The sequence below is a fragment of the Haemorhous mexicanus genome, chromosome 4 (assembly GCF_027477595.1).
Source record: "Haemorhous mexicanus isolate bHaeMex1 chromosome 4, bHaeMex1.pri, whole genome shotgun sequence".
Lineage (NCBI taxonomy): Eukaryota > Metazoa > Chordata > Aves > Passeriformes > Fringillidae > Haemorhous > Haemorhous mexicanus.
The window spans coordinates 11,219,346-11,229,834 of record NC_082344.1 but is presented as its reverse complement, the minus strand read 5'-3'; the positions used below and the strand labels follow the sequence as shown (position 1 = coordinate 11,229,834).

The 10,489-nt window shown below is 43.1% G+C and overlaps 1 protein-coding gene across 2 annotated transcripts; it reads left to right on the top strand.

The window, feature by feature from the left end:
• Window positions 1–923: 923 nt before the first annotated feature.
• Window positions 924–10,478, top strand: PCDH18 (protocadherin 18). 2 transcript variants are annotated; one of them, XM_059843792.1, is made up of 4 exons: window positions 924–3,859; window positions 4,809–4,894; window positions 5,024–5,187; window positions 9,277–10,478. In XM_059843792.1, the coding sequence occupies exons 1-4, from the start codon at window positions 1,397–1,399 to the stop codon at window positions 9,948–9,950; spliced, it is 3,387 nt and encodes a 1,128-aa protein (XP_059699775.1). In that variant the 5' UTR covers window positions 924–1,396; the 3' UTR covers window positions 9,951–10,478. The 2 variants fall into 2 exon arrangements, with proteins under 2 accessions (XP_059699775.1, XP_059699773.1); XM_059843790.1 differs by having other exon boundaries at window positions 4,806–4,894.
• The last annotated feature ends 11 nt before the right edge of the window (window positions 10,479–10,489 follow it).

The following is a 10,489-nucleotide window of genomic DNA, read 5'->3' as shown; positions in this document are numbered from 1 at the left end:
TGAAAGCAGCCCGAAACACACACATGGATCTGTAACATTTCTGGTTTGCACAAAATGCATGCTTGAGTCAGACACAAGATTATATTTTTGTGTGCAAATGTGTGGGAGTGTAAATAGTTTTCTGCGACATCAGAGAGGGGAGGAATTTGTCGTTTTCTAAACAATCTGTCTTGTGGCTCCTTTTCCTTTAAAATACTTGGCATGTAGAAGGTGTGCTTAGCACAGACTGTCACGGTGGAGCATGAAGTGCTATTTCAAACAGGATGAAAAAGATCATATGAAGTAGCACTGGAACAGCAAATAAAGAGCTCTGAGACAATCGCACACATGAACACACAGAGGAAGGGAGAGGCTGCTGCGTTGAGGGCAGAGATGCTGCGAGAGGTAGCCAGAGAATGCAAAATGTTCCTGACTTGGGAAGGAGGAGGACAGGTTTCGTGGAGTGGAGGAGCTCTCGCAGGGCTCCGAGCAGGAGCATATATACTGGGAACAGGCAGGTTGTAGGTAAACAAGCAGCAAGAAGAGGCTCTTGCGGCACGGATAGCGAGACGTCAGCACCAGCTCTTTTACTAAGCAAACCACTTAAAAGCTCGCAGCGAGTTAAACAAGGGGTAACCTCAAGTGTGTAAATAAGGAATGCGATCGCATTTCTCCTGGCAGGAAGGGGAGGAATTAAAATCACAAAACCCCGCTTGAAATTGCCATGAAAATTTGGGGGTTGGGAAGGAGAGACGTTGATTTAAAGTTGCCCATTAGTCATTTGCACCCCCAACCCCCATCCTCGGCGGGTGCTAGCCGAGAGGCCGCCTGCGCTCCTGGTCCCCCCGCCCCGGCGCGCCGGGCTGCGGGCCCCCTCCCCTCCCTTCCCCTCCCCTTCTCTCCCCTCCCCTCCCCTCCCCGGCTGATTGGCTGCACTGGGCTCAGCACAGGCCGGGCAAAAGCTTTGTCTGGGGACTTGGAGTGAAGTTGCGGAGGAATTTAGGCTGGAGCAGGCGAGGGAGGGCGTTCAGTCCGGCGGCGAGTGCGGAGAAGACGGGAGGACGGGCTGCCGATCCATCCCGCCGGCTCCCGGCGGTCCCTGGATGCTGAGGGTGAGAGAGGAGCACGCTGCCCCGGAGCATCTCAGCCTGGAAGAGGAGCGCTCAGTCAAATGAGAAAGCGTGGATTGCTTACAGATTGTATCTGGATGTCCCGGAACGGTGTGTATAGAAAAAGCCAAAAGTTTTCTGATCTGTAAGTTACTAATACTTGGCTGGCTAGAAAAGGCGTTTTCAAGCTGGAAAGGACCAGATGTTCTTTGGATTTAAGGTACCGAAGGAAGGCAAAATAATTGCTTTTTAACTTATTGAGAGAAATTAATTGCAAAAACTTACAAATTTATCGAATCGACGGTAAAATGCACTTTTTATTCATTTTTGCACTGATCGTAATATCTTGCAATAATGCTGTGATGGGCAAGAATTTGAAATACAGGATTTATGAGGAGCAGAGGGTTGGATCAGTAATAGCAAGACTATCGGAGGATGTTGCTGATGTTTTATTAAAAATGCCTAACCCTTCCTCAGTTCGGTTTCGAGCCATGCAGAGGGGAAATTCTCCCTTGCTTGTAGTCCGTGAGGATAATGGAGAAATCAGCATAGGAGCTAAAATTGATCGGGAACAACTGTGCCAGAAAAACTTAAACTGCTCCATAGAGTTTGATGTGATCACTCTGCCCACTGAACATCTGCAGCTTTTCCATGTTGAAGTTGAAGTGCTGGATATTAATGACAACTCTCCGCAGTTTTCCAGAGCTCTTATCCCTATTGAGATATCAGAGAGTGCAGCTGTAGGAACTCGGATCCCTTTGGACAGTGCTTTTGATCCAGATGTGGGGGACAACTCCCTTCATACTTATTCTCTTTCTGCAAACGATTTTTTTAGCATTGATGTGAGAACCAGGACTGACGGTGCTAAGTATGCAGAGCTGATTGTGGTCAGAGAGCTGGATCGCGAGTTGAAGTCAACTTACGAACTCCAACTCACTGCCTCTGACAAAGGGGTGCCTCAGAGATCTGGGTCATCCCTCCTGAAAATCAGCATTTCTGATTCCAATGACAACAGCCCTGTGTTTGAGCAGCAGTCATATATTATCCAGCTCTTGGAAAACTCTCCTATTGGGACTTTGCTCATAGACCTCAATGCTACTGATCCAGATGAGGGCGCCAATGGGAAGGTTGTGTATTCCTTTAGCAGTCATGTGTCTGCCAAAATTATAGAAACTTTTAGGATAGACCCAGAAAAAGGTCACCTGACCCTGCTGAAGCAAGTGGACTATGAAGTAACCAAATCCTATGAAATTGATGCTCAGGCTCAGGATATGGGGCCAAATTCTATTCCAGCTCACTGCAAAATTATAATTAAAGTTGTGGATGTGAATGACAACAAGCCAGAAATCAACTTAAATCTGATGTCCACAGAGAGAGAAGAGGTAGCTTGCATTTCTGAGGGGTCACCCCTGGACACCTTTGTTGCCCTGGTCAGAGTGCAAGATAAGGACTCTGGTGTGAATGGAGAGATCGTTTGTAAGCTCCATGGGCATGGCCACTTTAAACTTCAAAAGACTTATGAAAATAACTATTTAATTTTAACTAATGCCACTCTAGATAGGGAAAAGAGATCTGAATACATCTTGACTGTAATAGCAGAGGACAAGGGAACGCCAAGTCTCTCCACAGTGAAACACTTTACTGTCCAAATCAGTGATGAAAATGACAACCCACCCCGCTTCCAGACAAACAGATATGAAGTTGTTATCTTGGAAAATAACTCTCCTGGAGCATACATCACATCAGTCACAGCCACAGACCCAGATCTAGGTGACAATGGGCAGGTGACATACACTATTTTGGAGAACTCTGTTTTGGGAAGTTCTATAACCACCTATGTGACCATTGATCCCTCCAACGGGGCGATCTATGCCCTGCGAACCTTTGATCATGAAGAAGTAAACCAAATTGCCTTCATGGTCCAAGCTAGGGATGGAGGGAGCCAGCAGCTCATTAGCAACACCACGGTTGTACTCACCATCATTGATGAAAACGACAACGCTCCCGTCATCGTGGGGCCGGCGCTACGCAACAGCACAGCAGAAATCTCAATCCCTAAAGATGCTGAAATCGGCTTTCTTGTCACCAGGATAAGGGCTACAGACAGAGACTCTGGTATGAACTCTGAGCTCAGCTGCTCCATAGCAGCTGACAAGGAAAACAACATCTTTGTAATGGATCCCCAAACTTGTGACATCTCTATCAATGTGAGTGTTGAATCAGTTCCAGCAAAACAATGGGAGTTTTTGGTAATAGTCCAGGATAAAGGCAGTCCTCAGCTTAGTACTAAAGCTCTTCTGAAATGTACCATTTTGGAGCATGTTCATTCATTTTCAAGCACCGAAGCAACTTTGGTAAGCCAGCCCTCCCTGGACATCTCCATGATAACAATTATATCCTTAGGATCTATATGTGCAGTGCTATTGGTTATTATGGTTATCTTTGCCACGAGGTGCAATCGAGAGAAAAAAGACACCAGGTCTTACAACTGCCGCGTGGCCGAATCAACCTACCAGCACCATCCAAAACGTCCCTCCAGGCAGATCCACAAAGGGGACATCACACTGGTGCCGACGGTTAATGGCACTCTACCCATCAGGTCTCACCACAGAGCTTCACCATCATCGTCCCCGGCCCTGGAGAGGGGTCAAATGAGCAGCCGGCAGAGCCACCACAGCCACCAATCACTGAACAGCCTGGTGACCATCTCCTCCAACCATGTGCCTGAAAATTTCTCCCTGGAACTCACCCATGCTACACCAGCTGTCGAGGTAAGGTCCAGACCTTGGTTTTGCACATCCATTTATGCAGACACTCATTTGGAAGCCTACACAAACCCCTATGTGCAGTCTGTGAGAGCAAGAGGCAGCCAGGTCTATGCCTCATGGGAATGTGTAATGGATTTCTTTTCGATGTCACAGTTTTTCAGTTTTACTCCAATATCAACAGATTCCATTGCCCTGAGGAACAGGGTTAAATCTATCAATAATAGCATTATTCCTTGGTTCTTCCCTGTAAGGTCAAAACAATGGAGTGGAACATAGTGCTCTGCACTGGTTAACTGTTCGCTCTTTCTTCCTCGCCTTCCCTCTCCCTCCTATCTGTACAGCTCCATCTGAGAAAGGGTGCCTGAATAATTATATCCAGAAACAATCCAGGAAATTATTTTATTAATGGGGGTGCAGAACTAAAACATTCTGACACAGTTTGAGTACAGCTGCAGTAACATAAAGCTGCACTGTGTCTCAAACTTTGAGACTCCCTGTCTCAGTTTTTACTGCAAATGCTGGGTCATAGTTTAAATAAATGAGAGCTGTGTCCTGGTAACTCTTTACATGTAAAGTAAGGCTGTTCTGTTTTGAATTAGGATCCTGGAATATTAAAGGCTTGATTCTAATATATTAAACCAAAACAAAACTCCACCTTTGTTAATTGCTTTTTTTTACTTGTTAAGGAATTTATTATTAATAATTCAGAAGCTAATGAACAGCATTGAACTTCCTCATTTTACAGAGTCTTCAGATGTTTTCAGTGTCAGACACGACCCTACCAAATAGTCTATTCTACTGCATTATATATGTGCAGGAATTTGATTTAATTAAATCTCAAAGGGGAAAAAAATAAACCACAAACAAACCTGAGGAGCAAATTAGTGGTTTTACACCTAGGAGCTTGAGCTTTCATTTCAAGAAATCAGTCTTTTCACCTTTTCTTTAGCAGGTTTCTCAACTTCTCTCGATGCTTCACCAGGGCCAGTATCAACCAAGGCCAAGTTTTAGAGGGAACAAATATTCCAGAAGCTACAGGTAAGAATCCAGTTTGTTCTGCTACACATGAGTGTACCTGGATCAGAAATATAGAGACATGTATTTTTAAACAAAAAGTGGACTGTAACGTACTTGAGATAATGTAGATCTCCACAATTCTCTTTACAGATATGCCCTACAAGATATGGATAAATTCAGCTTGAAAGACAGTGGCCGGGGTGATAGTGAAGCTGGAGACAGTGATTATGATTTGGGGAGAGAGTCTCCAATTGACAGACTTCTTGGGGAAGGATTCAGTGACCTTTTCCTTACAGATGGAAGAATTCCTGCAGGTAAGAGCAGAATGGAAACTGAGCAGTTTATTTACAGTTCTGCCTGGCTGTCACTTTGATAAAACTACTACTGAGAAAGCAAAAATTCTTTAGCTTTCAAGTCCTATATTTCCTATCTTTTTTACTTTACTTCATGATAAATACTGAGTTGAAGCCTTGATGTATCTACTAAAATGAAACCTCAGACACAATTGCAAATCTACCCAGAGCAATGCCTGCTTTTTTTGTTACTCACATCATGAGCTGGCTCCAGATTCCTCCTAAAAGTATGATCTGCTCCAAGTCTTTAGACTTTTAATGACTGGGTGGATGTTTTTGCAAAGCCAGGCAGTTGTGGTTTGTTAAAAATACAGTGACCTATAATTTGGGAGATAGGTTTTCTGCAGTGGATTTGATCCATATAACACAAACTTTTACCATTTAGAAATTGAGTGTGAAAGTGAACTAGAAATATGGATGGAGAAGAAAGAAAAGTGTTTTTCCCACTGAAAAATGAACTTGAGTAGCAGGGGAAGGTTCTAAGTATTTCCCAGATTTTAAATCTTGCAACCTTAATTTCTGGAAGCAAGAGCTTAAGAGGTACAATTCAGGGGCAGAGGGCAGAAAGGAAAAAAAAATTAGAAAAGGGTAAGTGGTAGTAGGAGAAACACACATATACATATTCATGTGTATGAAGTATTGCTTTTAAATTTATGCCCAAATAAAAGTTGAATAAAAGGTCATGGGAATTCATGCTTAGTACAGATAAAAGAATTTTGTAATTACTTTAATAATTATACAGCCTCTGGTTGTACCCTAGATCTTGTTCTTACTTCAGATCATATTTAGTTTTCTCTGTATAACCAGAGGGCCAGATAATTTCAGTAGGGTTCACTGAACTACATTTTTAAATTTAACAAGTTTAGTAAAGTAAATTTATAAATGGAGGCCCTTTGCTTTGGGGGGTGGGGCAGCTCATGGCTTTCCTAAAGTGACCCCCATGTATTAACCAAGGTTGTTATGCTAGACAAGACAGAACACCAGAAGTTCAAATTACTTTTCATATACATTTTAAATTTAAAATTTTCTGTGCATATTTTGCTCCAGTCTAGGTCTTGTATCACATTCCCAGCCGTTCACCTGCCTTCTCAAATCTGCTCAAAAACAGAGGCCTTGAAGAAATACTCTGTTTTCAGAATCTTTTACCTAAATCTGGACTTCTAATATATTTTTATCCTCATCCTCCCTAACTCCTACTACTTATTCCTCTGCCAGCTACCATGAGGCATGTCTCATTCTCTCCTATGCCCTAGCAAGGAGGCGGGGAGGGATGTGCTGGAGTTCTCAGCTGGCCTGGGTAACTTGCAGTGCAATGGTGTTTGCACTGGCATCCTGCCCTGCTGCTGCCAAGGAAGAGTGATCCCTTTACAGTGGGCAACTGGGAGCTGCCAGCAGACAGGAATGGTTGTCCTCTTAGCTGGCTGAAATGCCCATGACCCATTTTCAGCTCTTACAATGCCTTCTCTAAACAGTAAGCCTAAGGATAGGATTTCCAAAAATGCCAGGCGAATTAAATTCAAAGTAGGGGAAACTCCTCTCAGTGCAGACAGAACTGGGTTGGGCTATCAAGATTGATATTTAGTCTCACTCAGATGTCCATTTATTGCTATGCGTGGCCTTAATCCTTCAGATAAGTCTGTTGAACCTCTTCAGATGAGACCTGAATTGATCTACAATCCCAATATATGAAAAGGAAAAGAAAACTTCCTGAAGGTTTCCTGTTCTCTCATTCTGAAAGGTTTCTGCATTGTCAGTCTAGACATAGGCAAAAATGCTGTGGGAAGGTCCTTTCAGTTTGTCTATTTAAGGTGGAACAAGAAAGGAATGGAGCCAGTCCCTCAAAACTCCACAAATTACATGATTGGAAAGTTCCATAGCTGTCCTTGAAAGACTTGTTTCTTTTTCTTTTTAAACCTTAACCAGCGAGCTTGAAGTTCTGGGAAAAAAAAAGAGAAAAAAAAAGCTGTTGTGCATCTGGACATTTTAAAATTTATTGCTGATTTAAGGACAGATTGTGTCATCATTCAGTTACTTCAGAGTATCTTTTGATTTCATGTTCACGAATGTCAGAATTTATTCTTTTAAACCAAAACCATTCCTCATAACAACGGCTGCAAAACTGTCATTAAGACAAACTTCACTATTAATGAAATGCCAGACCACTGAAAGTATCTAATGACTGTAAAGGAGTCTTAAAGGAATCTTCTTCATTAGAAGTGTAATCCTCACCTTCTGGGATGACTTGAGAACTGGTCATGGATCACTTAGATGTCTTTTGACAGTTCTAACTCTTGGGCATTTTCAGTAAAATGTCATACATGGGAACAAACACTTGCAGGCATTTCAGTCACTTGTATCAAAATTTCAGCCACTGATATATTCTACTTTGCTTTTTTTGTTTGAAACTTCCTGGATCAGCAGTTATTTTTCAATAGATTGAGCAATATCCAGGCTGCAATCTGAGCTTGTAATGTTGAAGAAATTCATCCTGTTGCATGCATGACAAGGAGAAAGTTTATGCTCATAGGAATGGAAAGGCCATTAGGAAAGTAAAAAATATGATAGGCTGTGTATAGTGCAAAAATATAGTGCTAACAGTATGAGAGTAGGATTTTATAAATTACTAGTACATCCAAAACTGAAATACTCTGTTCAGTTCTGATTACACCACTACAAAAAGATTTTTTGATAAACGGAGTGGATCCAGAGCCAGATGGGAAATGTGTTGAGGGAGCAAGGAAAACTTCCAGGGCATGACTGCAAACATTTCTTTTGCAGTCAGTATATGCTGAGAAAGAACAAGAAACTCTATTCTGTGTGGGATAATCTAACCATTAAGTGATATGGGCAGGAGTTTCTTATGGTCAAAATATGCATAATGCAAAGAATCTGTCATTTCTGAAAGCTGACTTTTGGTGACTCAGACCCATTAGGGCCCCAGCAGTGCCCAGATTTTCCCCAGCATATCTGGCAGGCACACAGACACACAGCCTGTGGCGAGGCTTTGTGTCCTACAATCAGTTCCCTTTGGGCTGGAATATTTAGTATCTTTCCTGGCACATCCCTCTCTGCAGATCTGTCAAATTGGGCTTTGCCTGTCTCTGCTTCCAGGAACCATTCCCAGACCTCTTGGAATATTTGCAAAGGACCCTCGCAGTGCTCCTTTGTGGGCCAGTTTGGACCAGTGTAGCACTCAGGGTTGCAGTCATTTGCCCCATCTTATTGCTTCTACATGAGAGACATCAATAAAAAAGAAGCTGAGAGAGCAACTCTGTTGTCTTCTACTCTTCAGCCCTCATGGCTGACCTGGATTCCCACACAGTGGGTTAGAACCCTCCTTATGCCAAGGACCGAGCCACGGGCTGCTAAGCTGAGCTACAGAGCTGCAAGTGCACCTGAGAGTATAAATCCAGTATAAACACCCAGAGTCACATAGGCTGGGAATTAGACCTTAGGTATTCTGATAGTGGATTAAAATTTAACTGATTTAGTTAAAAAGGTAATATGGATCACCTTAGTTCTACATACACTTCATTGTCAGAACAAAGGAGTTTTTAATGAAAAAGGAGATCCCTCTACATGTTATTATTCTTTGCTCTTTATTTCTCCTGTCCATTTATTCCCACTCGATTGCTCTGATATGCCTCAGTTGTTGCATGTGGAAGAGTTTTCTCAAACTCAAGTGAGTGCTTGGAGATAGAAATTGCTTCCTTTTATTTTATGTTTTTTAAAGAGCTAGAACTGTACAAGGGTTCGTATGGCTTCAAGCCACAAGTGCTTGTTTTTCCACCAGGAATTTACATGTTTATCTTCAGCCTTAGTTAAGAGATCGCATTAGTCTCTTACATGACCTGCACTGGTTGTTCTCGTTCTTGGCAATGGAGGTACCAGACCATTTGTGTTTGCCACGTTCCTGCACACACAAGGTGAAACCAAACACTGGATTAGAACATCTCTGGGGAAGTCCAGTCCTGGTGACAGGAATCCCTGTGAGTGCAGGTGCTGTGTGCAGCAGGAGGGGGTGCTCACTCTCCCGTGTCTCTCTTGCAGCCATGCGCCTGTGCACGGAGGAGTGCAGGGTCCTGGGCCACTCGGACCAGTGCTGGATGCCCCCGCTGCCCTCTCCCTCCTCCGACTACAGAAGCAACATGTTCATCCCTGGGGAGGAGTTCCAGTCACCCCAGCAGCAGCACCTGCAGCAGCAGCATCACCAGGGCCTCGAGGAGGATGCCCAAGCAGCCGACACCAGTGAGAAGAAGAAGAGCTTTTCAACATTTGGGAAGGACTGTCAGAGTGAGGAGGAATCAGGGGACACCTGCACCTCCTCCCTCCTCTCCGAAATGAGCAGCGTCTTCCAGCGCCTGCTGCCTCCCTCGTTGGACGCCTACACGGAGTGCAATGAGATGGATCGCTCCAACTCGCTGGAGCGCAGGAAGGGACATTTGCCAGCCAAGAATGTAAATTATCCACCGGGGGTGGCAGCCTGGGCAGCCAGCACACATTTCCAAAACCCTGCCAACAACGGGCCCGCTCTGGGGACTCACTCGGGCGCGCAGCCTTCGTCCAAATGGCTGCCAGCCATGGAGGAGATCCCAGAGAATTATGAGGAGGATGATTTTGACAATGTGCTCAACCACCTCAGTGATGGCAAACATGAACTCATGGATGCCAGTGAGCTGGTGGCAGAAATTAACAAGCTGCTGCAAGATGTCCGGCAGAACTAGTTGTTTCAAAAGCCTATTTTTCCATATTTATGGAAAACTGGAAGGGGAGAAAAAAAAGAACAAACAATAGACTGAGAAGAACTGGCATTGCCAACTAGTTGCATTTATCATAAATGTGTCTGTGTATGTTGAATATTAAAATACTGTATTTTCATATGTACACAATGCAAGTGTGATTATCTTTATCTGTATTTTAAAAATACATTTGTACCTTATATTTATGTGTAATTTAACAAATAAATTTTATTTTTGTACACCCACAGCAAGCATGTTTTCCTAAATGTGTATAGATGGTACCACCCTTGTCAAACTTAGAGCATTCTTGCCACACGGGCATGTTAAAAAAAAAAAAAAGAAAAAACAAGAAAAAGGATTTGTTTTCCCTTATTATTTCTTTCAAATGTTTCAGATACAAATTCAAAACACTGAAAAAGTTATACAAATGTTAGTTTCAGTAAATGATCCAACACCTTTTTTGCAATGTTTTATTCTTATAATAAAGAATTGTAACTCCGACGAAACCGAAAATGTCCTTTTTT

Excerpts from the sequence above, each read along its gene's own strand:
- PCDH18 (XM_059843790.1), top strand. The coding sequence starts at position 1,397 with ATGCACTTTTTATTCATTTTTGCACTGATCGTAATATCTTGCAATAAT. Across the intron at positions 3,860-4,805 it reads ATGCTACACCAGCTGTCGAG|CAGGTTTCTCAACTTCTCTC; the intron begins GTAAGGTCCAGA and ends CCTTTTCTTTAG. Across the intron at positions 4,895-5,023 it reads AAATATTCCAGAAGCTACAG|ATATGCCCTACAAGATATGG; the intron begins GTAAGAATCCAG and ends TTCTCTTTACAG.